Raw genomic sequence first — 18,834 nt, 5'->3', positions numbered from 1 at the left:
TGACTGATTAGGTAGAGTAGATTGGGTTAGGTTAGGCTATATTAAATTCCCAGCTGCCATCATAGCTACGATACATTGAAATCATAAATGCAGAAGTACACAAGGTATATATTGGTCATTGGTCGCCGTGCTGTTGCCTGCAGAAACAGTAGAAAAGCGGCGATCCCATACTCATGCGTACGTTGTCACGGACACACACGGATGGCCAGAATTCAATGTGTTAGTTTCAACAGTTTTTCGAAAATATCTCGAAAACTAAGGCCGAGCGGCGGTTATATGTATAGGAAAAAGTTGTTCAAAATGTAGAGTTTTACAACATATTTAAATTTCATCAAAATCGGTGAGGTGTAACCTAATCTCAATAATTACCCAATTTTTACTTATAATAGTATTTGCAATTTCTGAACTCTGTCTTCTAAACAATCAGTTCCATGGCACTAAACTATGTGGTGTTTGGTATCATTTTAATCAGGAGTTTTTCACAAACAATTTGGTAAAAATTTCATAAAAAAAGAACTCACAATAAAGAAGTTTTAATCTTAAGTTTTAATCTATGTTTACATGCGGCTCCAGCCAAGCGTGAACATAGAAAGGGAGAGATAGTGGAGGAGATAGAGGTCCAAGAATTCAAAGAGAGGAGCCGAAACGTATCGGCGTGACTAATACTAATTCAACGATAAAACCTTTTTACTTTTGACTTTTTCACAATGAAACATTTATGTACTAATGCATTGGTGAGATTTTTCTGATTAAAATGATACCAAACATGATACAATTTGGACTAATTGCCTTGACGCCCTCGCTAATAAGCCTATGCTCCAACAGTGCATACATTAGTATTCTCCTATTCTGTCGGAAAGGGCAAGATTTGTAGGAATTCGGAGTACAATATCGGGACATATTATTTTTTTTAAAAAACTAACCTTAGGCATTCGATTTGCAGGAATATTCTTCCCTTGGTTATGTTATATTACAAGAAATGTATATATAATATTTGGGTGAAGGAGTTATGTCATTCATACATTTCCTAGGTGATGTATGCCGTATCGTATTTTATACTTTGGCGGTGGCATACATAATATAGCTATCGTAGCATCCGTGTGTCATTTAGATGTATGCGAAAAGTGATGTAGAATAGCATGCCGTTAGTTGGATGTAATAACTGAGGTGGCGCTGAAATCAGTTTCTGTTCGGTCTAATTTTCGATGCAACGTTGACTGTTTTACCGACGCGGAATTCGAAGTTCGGCCTCGACGCTCGCATTACCCCAGCTTAGAAATAAGTTGCGACTCTGAATACCGGCCTTGGAGGTTGCGCGTTCGAAACCTCTTTTTACAGGTTGAAATTTTTGTTTTCTTTAAAAAGATTTTTTCCATGCAATTTGCTTTTGATTTTAAAAGGAAACTCTTAATTTAATCACCACGTCTGTTTATTTTTACAATCTTCGCGTTCGCACTATCTCACTCTTCTACTGCTTTCGCCCTTTTGCATTCGTACATATATACTCTCATCTCACTCGCTCTCCTTTCGCTTCTCTTTCGCACATCATTCAACCAATCACTCATACCTTACACCTGTCGTTGGACTTTCATTTGCTCTCACTCATTCGGCGAGCATTCTATTCCCATTCAAACATCCTTTCACTACAGAAATACTGGTAAAAATATTTGTGTATTAAAAAGTATGGTGTTTTTGGTACAGTGTATTGCTCGCGTCTGGAAGTAACTTTGCATATACATATACGAGTAAAATAATTTACTCTTAATGGGAGATCTTCTTTCTTGTATCAGTTTCTTTAACACAGGAGTAAATGCAAGCATTGAATAACAGCAAATGAAATGAAACAGTTTCATCTTATTCGTTTTTCGTTTCTTTCCTTTTTCTCTGAAACCGTTAGAGGTATTAAAAAACTTTATAAGCAACAGTTATTCGCCTTAAGGTATAGTATCTTTTTATGCCTCGACGAAAAATTGTTTAAACAATTACAAAAAGTTATAAACGATAAAGTTTAAAGACTTGAAAATGAAGATAGAAAATGGTCTATTGTTGCACGTTGCTAAGAAGTAATCGAGGTATTCGAACGATGGGCGGTTTCGCGCTGTCTCGGCGTAAGCGAAACGACAAGGATAACATTCGACGAGCCTCGAGTCAGAGTGAAATGGGGCGGAACAAGGACGACAGTTACAGTGCGAGAGAGAGGTTCTTATGCAGATTCCGGTTCGATATGGAATCACGGCATGCGTTCGCAGTTTTGTGCACCATCCTATATGGCGGAAGGAGCCACCTTCGGTGTCCGAGGCTCGACGCGATTAATTATTTCGACAACAGAGTTTTTAATCGTACTGATTATATATTTTACTCGTTGAGGAATGAACCGCCTCACTTCTCCGATAAGCATTTATTTGAAAAAATTTCTTTTCTCCTGAAATACAAAGGTATTTCTCATGCGAACGAGGCATAATGGCTGCGCGCTCGCGCGTGACCCGGTGGTAGGGACACCTTCCCCTTTAGTGCTTTTTCACTAGACGAACGGACACTATGATTGATATTGTGTACTATTTACATCTATATAATTGAGCCTAATTAGCAGATGTAATCACATTGATCAATCACACATCACGACCAACAGTAAGTGTGAACTGAAGTGAGGCGCAACCAATCAAATTGCGTTATTCTCACGGGACTTTTTGTAAACGGTAGACAGTATGACGTAGTAAGGAATAGTAGAGGGGGAATATTACCCGAAATAGGAATATAACGAACAGTATTTTTTTACGACTGATCACTTTACTACATATATAAATAAATTCTCCATTATTATAATGGTTCCTTTTCTATATTTCACCAAAGTACCGATGCACTTTCAAAATGTCTTAGCATTTTTCATAATTCCTTAATTCTGGGTGTATAAATCGTATAATATCACAGCCGACTGTGATAATGTATATAGGTATAGGCTATGTAGAAGTAGAGGGGATATAAACGTCACACGTCCCAGTTTGCGTCCCTACCTTGCCCTACCTCGGGCAATCCTAGAGTAACCAATGCGAGTATCCCTGGATAAGGATGTGTTACAAGTATAGGCAACTAGACTAAATCAATTTTCAGTAAAAATCAAATTCCAAATCACTATTATAAATACAATATGTTTGCTAATAAGTGTCAGATCGTTTTGAGCAGTCGAACATTACCACGGAAATTCTTCAAGGGTATTTATTATACTTTTTACATTATGTTATATACTTCTTGTTACATATTAGTTACTAAAAATTTGAAAACAGCTTCAAGAAAAGAATCAATCTGCACATGTTACACCAACAAAATCTATAACTCGTTTTCTTTTGTACATTTTCTTTTTGCCGGTTTATACATTCATTTTTAATAAATAATTTAGAAAAATTTTGAATAAATAAACCAACAATTAGAATGGCAAATCATAATATTATTGATATCATGTGTCAGTACAAGAAGATTTGTAACTTATTGTTAATAATAATAACATAATTTAATTTTAAATATATTGATGAGTATGAAAAAAAAATTAATTGAGTATCTTAAATTTAACTTGTTCTTGAGAGATACATATTTATCTTTTGTAAATATAGATGTATTGTTTTTTAATCCATATACATTGCTTATCTTATCTGAAAATCGTACGATTAGGCGAAATATCGTCGTTTACATATACATATTTGGTAACAAGCTTGTTTATTGACCTTGTACTTATCTTAAATTTATCTACACCTATGCCTTTTATTAATTTAACAAATAAACACGTGGTTGGTAACAATGATATAGTAGATCATCTATTAAAAATTTATTTATTAAAAAAAATCTCTTAAAATATGTAATATTTTATTTCTATTGAATAATATTCAAAAATATAAAGTATTTGTTACAATTAAAATTATTTATGATAATTTTATTATCATTTATTATTAATAACAGTTACTATTATTAAGGTGCTTCTGAAATTTTGCGTTCTGAAATTTGAAAGCTTGAGGTTTGAAATTTGAATTTTGAAGTCTAAATTTAAAAATTTTTAAATCCGAATTTCCAAAACTCAAAATTCTAATTAACTAATTCCAGTTCCACCAAATTTTTAAATTAAAAAATGTTGAAATCTGAGTTTTACTCAGATTAGTCAGAATGACTCTGTATTTGGTAAACGAATTAATTCTACCTGATAATAGATACAAAATATTGCACCTGTTAAATCCAAAACACTCGTATTTTTTATACAAAATGATTTGACATGAAATTGTTAATAAATAATAAATAATAACGAAATAATAAAATATAAACCTTACAGTGTATAGCGAGTATAGTTTGTACAAAAGTACGTCAGTAAGTACATCAACCAATTATCTTTAACTGACATCAATGAACCTAAATGCTCGATCTATTAAACGTTAGGGGTTCGGTAACGTGATTTAATCCAACGTTATAGTAAACTGTTGTTAATTTTTCGTCTGCTACGGCTCTCATGCTATTCTTTTCTTTTATGGCTTGTCGCCGGAGATTAGGAACAGCCGCGAGGCTCGAAAAATCGTGTCTATAGAGAAATTTTAATGTACTTCAAATTGAATATCATTATATAGCATGTTTTACACAAATACCAGATCACGTTTTTATTTGGTTTGATATAGCACATACAGTATCCTGGAAAAGATGTTTAACCAGCACTTCATTTTTGGAAGAACCAAAAAAGCCAATAGTTTTGACAGAAGTTCCTGGACCGCAATCATGTAGTTTATTTCAAGAACTCAATGCAATGCAAGTATGTGGAAGAATTTTTAATTATTGTGAAAATTTCAATTCATACCATGTTCAGGTTTCTTTTCATGCATCAGTGGTATCTGCTTATTATGATCACTTTGGGGCTTGCAATTTTTGATAATATTAAACAGAGAATAAAAGATGTTCATTATTGAACTCAGTTTATTACAAACAATTATGACAATATGATCCTCATTCACTGCAACAATATACTTTGAAAAGATAAAGGTATGATTTAAGAAAAGATCTATGCACTTATTTTCTGAAAATTCTTAAGAGAACTCTTTAAGAGGTATATTTTGGTTAAATGTAAATTTCGAAGATAAAATCTATTTAGTATGAATTTGCTAAGAATTCTTAATATTTGTCCCCAACTATAATTATTGCAACTGATAACAATAGTCGATTATAATAGGCAGATTAGTATTAACTAATTTTATATAGAGTATTTTGAAACTGACTGATTATGATAACAATAACTGATTGATAACATTATTTATGATTTTAATAACCAGATCCCACTGCATATTTAATACATAAGTATTTATTGTCTCTTATGACTGCATAACAGAAAGAATTGAATAGTGTATGACATTTAATCTTTTCTAAATATGTATACTAGAGATGAAATGGGTTATGTTGAAATCTATGACTGCAGCAGGCCTCTTCCGTACAATTCTTCGCAGACTATGAGAAATCAGCAGGTAACTATATAGTGGATGTTGATGGAAATGTTCTGCTCGATGTTTACATGCAAATTTCATCAATGCCTTTGGGTTACAATCATCCAGCTATGTTGAAAGTTCTCACAGATTCAGTTAATCAGGTAAATGTTAATAGAACTATTAATTCAAAATTTGAAACAGTGTTGAATAGAAGTTGTTTGGTATATGCATGACATTATGTGGAACTAAAATAAATAAATAGCGATTGAATAAAATAAAATATTGTTTAGAGAATTATAGCAAACAGGCCAGCATTGGGAGTCTTTCCTGGAAAGGACTGGCCGAACAGACTGAAAAATGTTTTGCTACATAAAGAGGTACATAAAATGCTTCATTTGATTAACTTATATAGTTTTACTCCATTTTTAAATACTTTAATGTATTCTTGTTGGAATACTAGGTGGAATACTGGGTGAGACCAGTCATCTCACCATTCTAAAATTATAAGATTATAAAACCATAAAATTATAGGATTATAAGATCGTAAAGTTATAAAATTAAAAAATTCCGCAATTTCAAAATTTCAAAGTATCAATCTTATAAATTTTCAAAATTATAAAATTATAAAAACTGGAGCGCAATGTTACGCGTACGAATATAATGTTTCAAGAACTAAGTTCTTACATTCGCACAAACGTCCGTGCGCGCAAAATTGCTCAAGTCAGTATGTGGCTTTATGTAGGTAAAAGTATAAATAAAAAACATTGAATAACATTGAAATTAAATTAGAATCAAATAATATTAAACATATAATACTGTTAGTTTTAAAATACCTCGTCCCCTCAGACAAAAAATCTTCTTTACACCCATGTCAATCACGTAGAATAATTTTTAACTAATATTATGATATTAACTAATAACTCATAACTATTATGAATTAACTAATAATATGAAATTAATACGTACAGGTAGCACCTACAGGAATGTCCCACATCACAACTATGATGTGTGGCTCTTGTTCCAATGAAAATGCATTTAAAAACATTTTCATTTGGTATGCTGAGAAACAAAGAAAAAATGCTCCATTTACAGAAGAAGAAATGAAAACCTGTATTATGAATCAAGTTCCTGGCGCTCCAAAATTTTCAATACTATCATTCAAAGGTAAATTAGTTCTCATTTATTTAACTGTATGTATTCGTTTTCTTTCAGTCTACATGACCCACAAGTAAAAATACATTTTCATATGTACAGTCTTGATCCGTAATAAGCAACAGTTTTCTGGCTCGAAGTAAGCAAATCTCTATCCCCTCTTCTTTGTTTGAAGTCGCCCGCAAAGTGAGAGGTCCGAAAAATGAGTGTGAAATCCGTAAAAACGAGAAGCCGATGTTTTGGGTAATAAATTGTCACGCTCAACTGAGCAGTGACATCGGTTAGTAGAAGAAGGATGGAATATATCTTATGCTTTCTCAATCTGGTATATTTGCCTCGAAATAAGCGAAATAATACGAGAATGAGAGGGCATGCTATATTCTATCCTTGTTCAAAAAATAACATCCTTGCTCGGCCGATCACTTTATGATTTGCCGCTACTTCGGATCTCTCACTCGTTTCTCGTGGTCTCTATCGTCCCGTTTAAGGGGGTAGACACGGGTAATGCAACGAGGTGACATTACCGGCAAAAATGGGCCTAAAAAGGGGTTTACGGGAATACACTTTTCGTCCTTATATGAGAAGATTTGGGGCTGGGTGAGGGCTCATTCGAAAGAGGAAGGTCCAATGCAGGGCGGTCTGGTCATGGTTCAACAGGATTGTGTCGATATTTAATAATATGAGTGTCCAAAGTAGAGGAAGAATCAATTTTCCGCACATTAACGGATCACTCTAGTTAATCTGCACATTACCTACATAGGTAATCTGCAGAATAACTGATTTCCGCACTTTAACGGTAACATATATACTAATTAAGGAAGGGGTGATCTGGTTATTATTTAGATAATCGGGCTGGGCCCATTTGTTTCGGTGTCGGTTGGAGTGGTTGCAGTTGTTGTGTGATTACGGTGGACACACTGCTTTCCCAAAACACTTGGTTTTGTTATCGCTGGGCCTCTTGTTTATTTCAAGAACAAGCGGCCTGTTTGCCTAAAAGTTTTCCTTTCCAGATGTTAACGGTTTATTTCTTAAGAGATACATTTTGATATATACATATATATGATAAGAGATACGTTTGATAAAACGATCTGCCTACGTGACAGAGATTAAATTTTATTTTTTACATTTCATAAAAATAAATTGTTTTAAAATTTGAAATAATATAGCATACTATCACAACATGATTCAATAGAAAGTATAAACGAAGGAAGCAGCACTTATTTAATATTAAATAACTAAATAATATTAAATAACGTTTTGTTATTTATAGGTGCGTTTCATGGAAGAACATTAGGATCTCTTTCAACGACGCATAGTAAATATATTCACAAAATAGATATTCCAGCATTCGATTGGCCCATTGCTTCATTTCCTGAATATAAATATCCCCTAAATGAACACGTACAAGAGAATCAGAAAGAAGATAAACGATGTCTAGCTGAGGTTCATAACTGTCTTCTCTTTTTTAATAAAAAATGAATTTATTTACAGTTTATACTGTTATTGATATTTTATTAGATTGAAGAATTATTTGAGAAGTATAAAACTGAGAAGAAAATTCCAGTGGCTGGTGTAATAATTGAACCAATTCAAGCAGAAGGAGGTGATAATCATGCGTCTCCAGAATTTTTCCAACAGTTACAACAAATAACGAAAAAGGTAATATGTAATGGGAATTTACTAAGAATCCCTGTCATTTGTCCTGGTGCTTAAGGCCAGATCCACATTATCGGTTCACTCACGGTCCGGTCTCGGTCTGGTGAAATCTTGCCGTACGACTATATACACGCTATCGGTTCGGTTCGATAGTGTTAAGTCATGTATATCGATTTGCTCTCTGTCCGGTAAAATTTTACCATACCCATACTGCTATGCCACTTTCAAGCCGCTCTCGATCTGATAGTCAATTATAAAAAGTCTTTTTCGATTGTACTTTTGGCATTAGTAGATGCAAATTATAAATTTACTGCTGTAGATATAGGTTCATATGGAAAAAATAATGATGGTGGTATTTTCGCGAACTCTGCTTTTGGAAAAAGTTTACAAAGTTGCAAATTGAATGTTTCTGAGGATTCTCCGCTGTCAGAAACAAATACAATAGCACCTTACGTGATATTACGTGATGAATCATTTCCATTAAAGAAATATTTAGTGCAGCTTTATCTAGAATCAAAAAGTATAGAAGATATTGAAAAAAGTATATTTAATTATCGATTATGTAGAGGAAGAAGATTAGACGAGCGTGCATTTAGAATTTTATTACCTTCTGAGTTTATTGTAGAAGACTCATAGCTGATCCTGAAAATGCCACTACAATTATTTTAACGACATGCATTCCGCATAATATTATTAGAAATAGTTGATCTTAAATTGCGAAAAGAATTTGGAATACATTGAGACAAATCATGTAAACAACCTACAAAGACAAGGTGGAAATGTACAAGCTGAAGCGTTTCAAACGAGGAAAATATTCTTCGTGAGTAACCGAGACCGGACCGGGACTGGAGCGTGATCGGATCGGAGCTGGAGCGGACGCATAGTATAAATACTTTTAACTATATAGGGTGTCCCAGAACTGGGGTAGGAGCCGAAGAGGGATGATTGCTGAGTTCATTCTAAACAACTTTTTCCTTTGCCAAAATGTTGTTTAAGGCTTCGTTTTCGAGTTATTAACGAAAAACAGTGGCCAATCAGAGCGCGCCCTTAGCGCGGGCCGAACCACAAGAGTGTTGGGTATGCTCTGCGTTCAAACCGTGGTCGTGATCAAGTGCGTCGGCACCACGTCGGTGTTAATAGGATTCGTTGTTCATGAGCAATCAATAATTCGATACTATTATTTCTTTCTTTTTTTAATTCATTATTCGATACAACTTTTGCCCAACGAATCCTATTATACCGACGTAGTGCCGATGCACTTGATCACGACCGCGCATTCTGGCATACCCAACACTCTCGTGATTCGGCCCGCAATAACGGCGCGCTCTGATTGGCCAGTGTTTTTCGTTAATAACTCGAAAACGAAGTCTTTACCAACATTTTGGCAAAGGAAAAAGTTGTTCAGGATGACCTCACCAATCATCCCTCTTCGGCTCCTACCCCAGTTCTGGGACACCCTGTATAAGTATGGACCACCAGTTATGGTTGTGTGTATGTAATACGGATCAGCAGCGCTGCTTTTGATCAAGTGGCGGCTTGTAGTACTCGCTAGCCAAAATTGCACGCGTCGTTACTCGCTGATGCCACATCGTACCGCGTTCCAATAATAATTTGAACCTATTTTACTTTGATATATTTCATACTTTTGAATAACTATAAATAGTAAAATATGTTACATACAATAGCATTCTACATGCACTTATTTCTTTCATTTTAAAGTCCATTAATTTTTAGTTTATGTTGAGAATACAACAGCAAGGCTATCTGGATACATACATACAGTCACTCACAATGAAAATCGTCCACCCGCAACGGGGCGTATATTAGTCTAAATAAAACAATAAATACAAATAAAATACAATGATTGCGCATATTAAATTATTCTACATAAATAACTACATAATATACTCGAAAAGCAAAAGATTCTGTTGAATAATAATCGAGATATAACATTGTAAATAGAAACATGTCCGAAATGAACCTCACAGTGAAAATCGTCCACCTACAATAACGTTTGATAAATTGCAATAGTTAATTGATTTTGTAATTTTTAATGAGTGGTTCTTATAGATTTTTTTATGCTGAATCCGAATTTCTAAACCATTTTCATCTAACTTTTATAGTTTTCGAGATAATTAATGTTAAACAGAAATTGCAATTATTCAACTTTGGAATTGATTTATGCCTTTACAATAGCAGATATTCAGGTTGTTTTTTCACGTAATAATTCTGTGGAATGTACCGAATAAAATGATATAAATTGTTATTACATTATAGACATGTAAATATATTTAAATAATAATGGAAGTGGAAGGGACGCCTAAATCGCACGAACGTCGGCTGATATTTCCTATTATATTTCAGAAACTAACAATCTAGGAGAAAATTTAATTATATCACACGATAGAGAAACATTTTTGCTAAGTATAACATTAAAGCAATGTGTAAAAATTAGGTTTCTACTTTGAAATTTAAGCCTGATAACTTGGCATAGAAGGAAGGAACATACTCGCAAAACGTACACAACAAACAGGTCGACCGTAAGTATTGAGAACTACTGCTGTCACCGCTATAACGCCATAGCTAATAGATATGTAACAGATGGTGTTATAGCGGTGACAGCAGTAGTTCTCAATACTTACGGTCGACCTGTTTGTTGTGTACGTTTTGCGAGTATGTTCCTTCCTTCTATGCCAAGTTATCAGGCTTAAATTTCAAAGTAGAAACCTAATTTTTACATATTGCTTTAATGTTATACTTAGCAAAAATGTTTCTCTATCGTGTGATATAATTAAATTTTCTCCTAGATTGTTAGTTTCTGAAATATAATAGGAAATATCAGCCGACGTTCGTGCGATTTAGGCGTCCCTTCCACTTCCATTATTATTTAAATATATTTACATGTCTATAATGTAATAACAATTTATATCATTTTATTCGGTACATTCCACAGAATTATTACGTGAAAAAACAACCTGAATATCTGCTATTGTAAAGGCATAAATCAATTCCAAAGTTGAATAATTGCAATTTCTGTTTAACATTGATTATCTCGAAAACTATAAAAGTTAGATGAAAATGGTTTAGAAATTCGGATTCAGCATAAAAAAATCTATAAGAACCACTCATTAAAAATTACAAAATCAATTAACTATTGCAATTTATCAAACGTTATTGTAGGTGGACGATTTTCACTGTGAGGTTCATTTCGGACATGTTTCTATTTACAATGTTATATCTCGATTATTATTCAACAGAATCTTTTGCTTTTCGAGTATATTATGTAGTTATTTATGTAGAATAATTTAATATGCGCAATCATTGTATTTTATTTGTATTTATTGTTTTATTTAGACTAATATACGCCCCGTTGCGGGTGGACGATTTTCACTGTGAGTGACTGTATGTCTATTACATAAATTTCAATTTTAAGACATTGTAATCATTTCAAAAAATGGTAAAACAGTACTGTATGATTCATTATTTTTTCTTCTTTATCGGCCAAACCTGACTTAATGTTTACATCTTCTACCATTTAATCAAAAACAGCGTCCAAATGCTGATGTGCATTACATAGCAAAGCATTGCAAGGATAGGAAAAGTATGGATGACTGGCGGTCCATACTTATACATATAGTCAAAGATGAATACGCTCATAGATTTACATTGTATTATTTTACTAGACCGAGAGCACCTACCTGAACCTGGCACCCGATTTTGAAAAAATCAATTTTTTCCAATTGCATTGTATTCTCCTTCGTTTGTACCCGTTTGTACCACTTTTCTTTTCGTTTGTACCCTAAGGGATGAAAATAGCCTAGCACCCACTTTAACATTTTTTATTTCTTTCAACGCTAATTAAAAAAGAAACGTTTGTACCCGTTTGTACCACCTTCACTTTCGTTTGTACCCCAAGGGGTTCGTTTATACTGACTTTTGAAAAAAGCACCAAGGGTCAACTTCGCCATTTTTGTATATTTTTTATATTAATGACATAAAGACTATAAATATTGCGTAACTAGTATTACTAACTTCAAATCTACGACCTACAGTATTTCATCGTCTATGCGTTGGTCGGAAACTCTACACTGGCTCGTTAAAAGAAAGGAACTATTTGTGATGATTGAGATCTCTTATGTGCTGAGTAACAGAAAACATCGCAAACCTGTTTTCACCCCCATAACATGGACGATGGCAGATAAAAAAAAATACGTGTTGAATATTTTTATAAAACCTATATTTCCCCAAAGTTTCATCAAAATAGGCGTGTTACACTTCGATATGTTCCATTGTATGTGCTGTTGAGTCGCGAAAATAATTCTTTGTTGGAAACAGTAATGTTTTTCTCGGTAATTATTTAGATTATGCACGGCGGAATCAAATTTGATGATAAGTGAACAAGTCTTCTCAGATATATAGTGGTTAATATCATCGACAACCTCGATCATTCATTATCGACAATCTTGAACAGGTAGTCATTAGAAAATATTTAAAGGTACTTAATATTTAGAACAAATATACGCGTTAATGTTTAAACAATTAGAAAACAGCACCCACAAGGAGTTGTAAAAAATCTTCAACAATGCCAAAGTTATCCCTTGGGGGTTTTTTCAAAAAGCGGTACAAACGAACCCCTTCAGGTACAAACGAAACTGAAGGTGGTACAAACGGGTACAAACGTTTCTTTTTTAATTGGCATTGAAAGTAATAAAAAATGTTAAAGTGGGGTGCTAGGCTATTTTCACCCCTTAGGATACAAACGAAAAGAAAAGTGGTACAAACGGGTACAAACGAAGGAGAATACAATGCAATTGGAAAAAATTGATTTTTTCAAAGTCGGGTGCCAGGTTCAGGTAGGTACCGAGAGCGGACCGAGACTGGACCGTGATCGTATCGATAGTGTGAATCTGGCCTAAGGGGGTAGACACGGGTAATGCAGCTAGGTGACATTACTGGCAAAAATGGGCCTAAAAAGGGGTTTAGGAAGTTACGTTTTTCGTCCTTATATGAGAAGATTTTAAGCTGAATAAGGATTTATTCGAAAGAGGAAGGCTCAATAAAGCGCTCTTTGGCCACCATTTGATTCACAAAACTCTTTTAGTGACCTAAAAATACTTGGATTCTGCGTGTGTATTTTATTGTATTTTTGCTCTACTTTGGACACTCATATTATTAAATATTAACACAATCTCGTTGAATTATGACCAAAGCGCGCTGCATTGAACGAATGCATTGAAGGAGCCCTTAGACAGCCCCAAATCCTCTCATATAAGGACGAAAAACGTAATTTCCCGAACCTCTTTTTAGGCCCACTTTTGCCGATAATTTCACCTCGCTGCATTACCCATGTATACCCCCTTAATTGTCATAATTAGTAACAGTAGCCAAAATTTGATTATAATAGGTGGATTATTTTGAACTAATTTTGTATAATATTTAGGGATCAACTGATTATAACATTATCCGTGTTTATAATAATCAAATCTCATTGTAATTGAAAAGCAATATTATTTTATACGTAGATTGTAAAATATAATTTTGCATATTTTAGAATGGCGCAGCGTTATTGCTTGATGAAGTACAAACAGGTGGAGGTGCAACTGGAAAAATGTGGTGTCATCAACATTTTAATTTAGAATCTCCTCCAGATATAGTTACATTTAGCAAAAAAATGCAGTTGGGAGGATATTATCACCTTGAAGCTCTAAAGTAAGATTTTATAAAGTCTGAAGTCATGGGCGTAGCAAGTGGGTGACAGGGAGGGTCGCTTGCCCCCCCTCCCCCCGCGCTCTGGGAGAAGAAAAATGGTATTTGCCCTACCGTAGAGGAAAAAATTGGATTTTGCTCCCTAATTTCATTCTAGCTATAATTATAAAGTAATACTAATGCACATCGGAAGACATGCTATCAAAAGTGAGCGATTTGGCGTGAAATGGCTCGTACATAAATACGATGAAATTTGCCTTTAGATAAATTTTGCCTCTCCCTGGCTGATAACCTGACTACGCCTATGTCTGAAGTTTTATCAGACATGTAAGAATACATACAGGGTATATCCGTAACTCCTGGAAATGGGGGGTTGCTGGAATGATTCTGAACAACTTTTTCCTTTACCAAAATGTTGGTTGAAGCTTCGTTTTTGAGTTTTTAACGAGAAACACTGGCCAACCAGAGCGCGCATAGGGCGCACGCTGAACCATGATAGCGTTGGCTTTCAACCGTGCTCGTGGTCGTGAACAAACACATTGGCATAGCGTAGGTATCAAGGGAAGCGTGCGATAAATATTATATCGTCTTAAATTAAGAACAATTTGGAATTATTGGTTGCTCATGAACAACGAATAAAATAATGAATCGTTTATGTAGAATGAGTAAATCGAATTGATCCAACACTTTTATTCGATGTTCGATACGGATAAAAAAATATTTTGTAGTCACTTTTGAACAAAATGAGAAAACGAATACACGTTTTGTAAATCAAAATAAGTTTGCAACTAATAAAAAAAGGATTGAATGTAAATGATACTTAGCCATTCGTCTGTGAATGACCAAGCTGAAATGAAAATGGTTTGCAGTTACTGGGTCATTGTGTCGATCATGAACATTCGAGGAGGGAACACATTACAAAGAACAGTTGATCTCCAGACGAAATCATTGAACTCACTCAACCATACTGTCACTATCACCTTTCACCGAATTTCACTACGTGGTGCAAAAGGGTCCGATTCTTACAAGTAAATAAACATTTTTATTCACCGTCACGTTGCTATTGCACTGGACAGAAATGAAAAACATGTGATATTCCGCACTACTTCGTAACGTTTTCACGACGTTATTAGTCTTCCTTTCCAGCATCAAATGGGACTGCTAGCTTGAGCATCTGCGAGGTCTGTTTCGTTTTTTGTTATTTATACATTCGGAAATAGGGCATGGTTCGTAGCCATCAATCTGTTATTCTCGGTAACCGAGAGTAACCGAAAGAGACTCGAGTTGACCCTTTGAATATTGCTGAACGTAGAAAAGGACAAAGAGCGGAAAAGACTTCGCAACATTCAAACTGGCAGTGCTATTTGATGTTGGAAAGGAAGACCGATAACGCCGTGAAAATGTTACGGAGTAGTACGGAATACAGTATTGCTTCGAAATAAGCAACTCGCTATCCCCTCTTCTTTGTTTGAAGTCGCCCGTAAAGTGAGAGGTACGAGAAATGAGTGAGAGGTCCGTGAAAGCGCGAAGCCGATGTTTAGGGTAATAAATTTCACGCTCGACTGAGCAGTGACATTGGTTAGTAGAAGAAGGATGGAATATATACAGTGTGATTCTCTCGGAGCGTAACACAATAGCCGCCCCGCACAATGGAACCCTGCTGTGTTTGCGAAGACTTGGGTCCTCGACTTGACCTCCTGGGTCTTTTTACCCGCAAACACAGCAGGGTTCCATTGTGCGGGGCGGCTATTGTGTTGCGCTCCGAGAGAATCACCCTGTATAATGCTTTCTCAGTCTGGTATATTTGCTTCGAAATAAAGCATAGTGCGTGAATGAGAGGGCATGCGATATTCTATCCTTGTTCAAAAAATAACATCGCTGCTCGGCCGATCACTTTATCATTTGCCGCTACCTCGGATCTGTCACTCGTTTCTCGCGTTCTCTATCGTCCCGTTTCGAGAACTAAGTCAATCCGAATAGCATATGTACCTGCTTCGAAATAAGCAACTGTTCGGTCCCGAGCCACTTGCTTATTTCGAGGTAATTCTGTATTACATACTTACATGTTTTTCATTCGTGTCCGGTGCAATAGCAACGTGACAGTGAATAAGAATGGTTATTTACTTGAAAGAATCGGCCCCTTTCGCACTACGTAGTGAAATTCTGTGAAAAGTGATAGTGACCGTGTGGTTGAGTGAGTTCAATGACCCCATCTGGAGATCAGCTGTTCTTCGTACAAGGGGGAGGGGTTTTAGGATAGTAAGGCCACTCGTGGGTGGTACGAGTCCTACACTGCCCGGGCGTCCCTTAGCCGAATAGTGCGAAAGGGGCTGCTCCGCGCGTACGTAACAACTATATTTCCCCTTTAGCAAATAAAAAAAAAAGGTTGGGTTAGGTGGAGTACCTTCGAGAATCAATTTATGACATTATTTGTGATAATTATCTCTAGTTAAGTCTAGTTTACGGGCTAATTACTAGTTACCTGTATCTCTGAAATGGTTGGAGATCCAGCTGTGTAATTAGTCTTAATCGATTCCTCGTGTGCTAAAATCCCATATATAGACTCTCATCCACTAAGGGTAGGAGGCCTTTCGGAAGTTTCCCCCAATCCTTTTTTTACTATTTGTAAACTTATTTTGATTTCCAAAACATGTATTCGTTTTTCTCATTTTTTTTTTTTAAAGTGACTACAAAGTATTTTTTTTATCCATATCGAACATCGAATAAAAGTGTTGGATCAATTCGATTTATTCATTTTATATGAACGATTCATTATTTTATTCGTTGTTCATGAGCAACGAAGGTTCAACTTTTCTTCGGGGACCTAAAACTGATGGCCTTTTTTTTAATCGTCTTGAATTATTTAACGAGTAGAATCTAAAAATCCAAGTTTCAAGACGCGGAATTCACCGATTCAGAAGTTATGCGTGTGTAAAACTGAGCGTTTTTAGCGTATTTGAGCAGGTTATTTCGACGCTATATTGGCTTTTATCTGTAATATGATTGGTCCGTAGAAATGAGTATTAAAAATACTCTCGACTTCCGCTTACCTTATTTAAAAAGCATAGTGCCTTCTGATGGCTTCCATCATTGATTTCATCAAATCAGTTTTATTTTAACGGCAGAACCTACGCCACAGGTACTCACATAGACGTTGGCAAAGTCGTTGTCATGAAAACGAGCTCTTACCCGCATTCAATTCTTTGTCGACCGCCAGTTGGACTCTATTCGTTGGGTGTGAGTACCATCAGTTCCTATCAAATCCGAGAGGATATTGTTTATAAAAAAAAAAACTAACCTTAGGTACAGGGCCGACGTGATGTTTTGCGGGGCCAGAATACACATTCAAATCCTATACTTAAAGGGTCTAGCCGTATAAGCATAGTGAATTGGCCCCAGCGATAATTTCGGTTGATATTTATACCATATAATGCTTTTGGCCTAAACAACAATTGTGTGCAATTTCAACCCTCTACCCCTTCTGATAAGGGAGATATGAGGGTAAAAACCCAAAATTTTACTTTTTTTTTTTTTCTCGGAAACTATTTAACATATTTGAACACATTAAAGTGCAAATAGTAGGTATTCATTAACTGTATTTCATACTTTTTTTCAAAATTTTTATCCGATGATTAAAGGTTGAAAATTAATAAATAAATTTTTGAAAGTGATTTTTATAAACAATCCCTTGAGTGACACCCACGGAAAAAATTAAAAATAATCCTTTACTATTTAACTATTATCTGTAAAAGTTTCAAGAGTGTCGGATTGGTACATCATAGTTAAAAAAAAATAAAACCAATGCAACGCCCTTTCATAAGGCAAAGCCAAGAACGTTAGAGGCGCTCAACCTAACTGACCTACAAGGGAATACGTTGCGCCGACCCGCCACGTTTCTCATACCAGAAACAGCTCTCCGAAAAGTATGAACTCTTCTTTCCCTAAACTGTGTGTTAGTTAACAGTTATTTATTTAAATAATATATTAACAATTTAAATTTTTTAATTAAATTTTCTGATCTTAACTTTTAGCGTCCGTGTTTTCACGGCGTTCCTCGTTTTAAATATGTGAGAGCCTTAAATCACAGATTTATATCATGTCTTGAACAATGGCGCTATGTTAGATGCCATTAGTTGTCCTTTTAATAATCGAAGAAGGTATCACAGGTATAACTGCAATATCATTCTATTCAACGTTGTAAAGAACATAGACTTCTATAACTATTTCCGTCTTTACCTTTTCACGTGCGTATTACTTTTAATTAAATTATAGCTGGTATCTGTGAATAGTTGTAACTAAGGTCTTCCTCGTTTTAAGTATATGGGCTCCCTGAAAAGGGTTAATTATGTTATAAATTTTAACTCACTTATTTCCTAAAACTAACATTATTCCAGTTATTGATGAAAATAGCAACGAAGATTAAAACTTATTTACAAGCGTGTTTTTCAAAAAAAAGTTTTCGAATATTCTTTTTCAAATCATCTACTTCAACCTGGCGATACATAACACAATCAGCTCTTTTTAGGGCTTAAAAACAAGAAACACCTTAGTTGTATTTATATAAGGGGGCCATTTGTAACGTACAACACAATCAGCTCTTTTTAGGGCTGCCATATATTTGAATCGAGGAACACCATGAAAACACGGACGTTAAAAGTTAAGATCAGAAAACTTAATTAAAAAATTTAAATTATTAATATATTATTTAAATTGTGACCCTTTCGGGGGTTCACTCTATACAAAAACAGGGACGTCGCAAACTACAAAATCTCGTTAGGCGCCAGCCACACTGTGGCAATCGAAATCCAAAAAGAAAGAAAAGAAAGGGCTGTTGGGGAATTCACAGTAGCGGGGATTCGGGCACTTTCGTCCGTAC

At 35.0% G+C, this 18,834-nt stretch overlaps 1 protein-coding gene across 4 annotated transcripts in view; it reads left to right on the top strand.

Annotated features, from left to right (window-relative positions):
• Positions 1 to 2,989: 2,989 nt before the first annotated feature.
• LOC114881108 (4-aminobutyrate aminotransferase, mitochondrial) overlaps positions 2,990 to 18,834 on the top strand; it is a 25,997-nt gene continuing 10,152 nt past the window's right edge. The window contains exons 1-8 of one of the 4 annotated variants that reach the window (XM_029197748.2): positions 2,990 to 3,209; positions 4,650 to 4,780; positions 5,441 to 5,605; positions 5,735 to 5,821; positions 6,413 to 6,608; positions 7,867 to 8,039; positions 8,115 to 8,255; positions 13,804 to 13,961. In XM_029197748.2, coding sequence (XP_029053581.2) covers positions 3,146 to 3,209; positions 4,650 to 4,780; positions 5,441 to 5,605; positions 5,735 to 5,821; positions 6,413 to 6,608; positions 7,867 to 8,039; positions 8,115 to 8,255; positions 13,804 to 13,961 — 1,115 coding nt within the window. In that variant the 5' untranslated portion in view covers positions 2,990 to 3,145. Of the gene's footprint in view, positions 3,210 to 4,399; positions 4,574 to 4,649; positions 4,781 to 5,401; positions 5,606 to 5,734; positions 5,822 to 6,412; positions 6,609 to 7,866; positions 8,040 to 8,114; positions 8,256 to 13,803; positions 13,962 to 18,834 lie in introns of those variants that run through there. The other 3 variants (XM_029197747.2, XM_029197749.2, XM_029197750.2) reach the window with 3 other exon arrangements.

This window comes from Osmia bicornis, chromosome 1, assembly GCF_907164935.1.
Source record: "Osmia bicornis bicornis chromosome 1, iOsmBic2.1, whole genome shotgun sequence".
In the NCBI taxonomy this organism is placed as follows: domain Eukaryota; kingdom Metazoa; phylum Arthropoda; class Insecta; order Hymenoptera; family Megachilidae; genus Osmia; species Osmia bicornis.
This window is presented reverse-complemented; position numbering and strand designations above follow the sequence as displayed.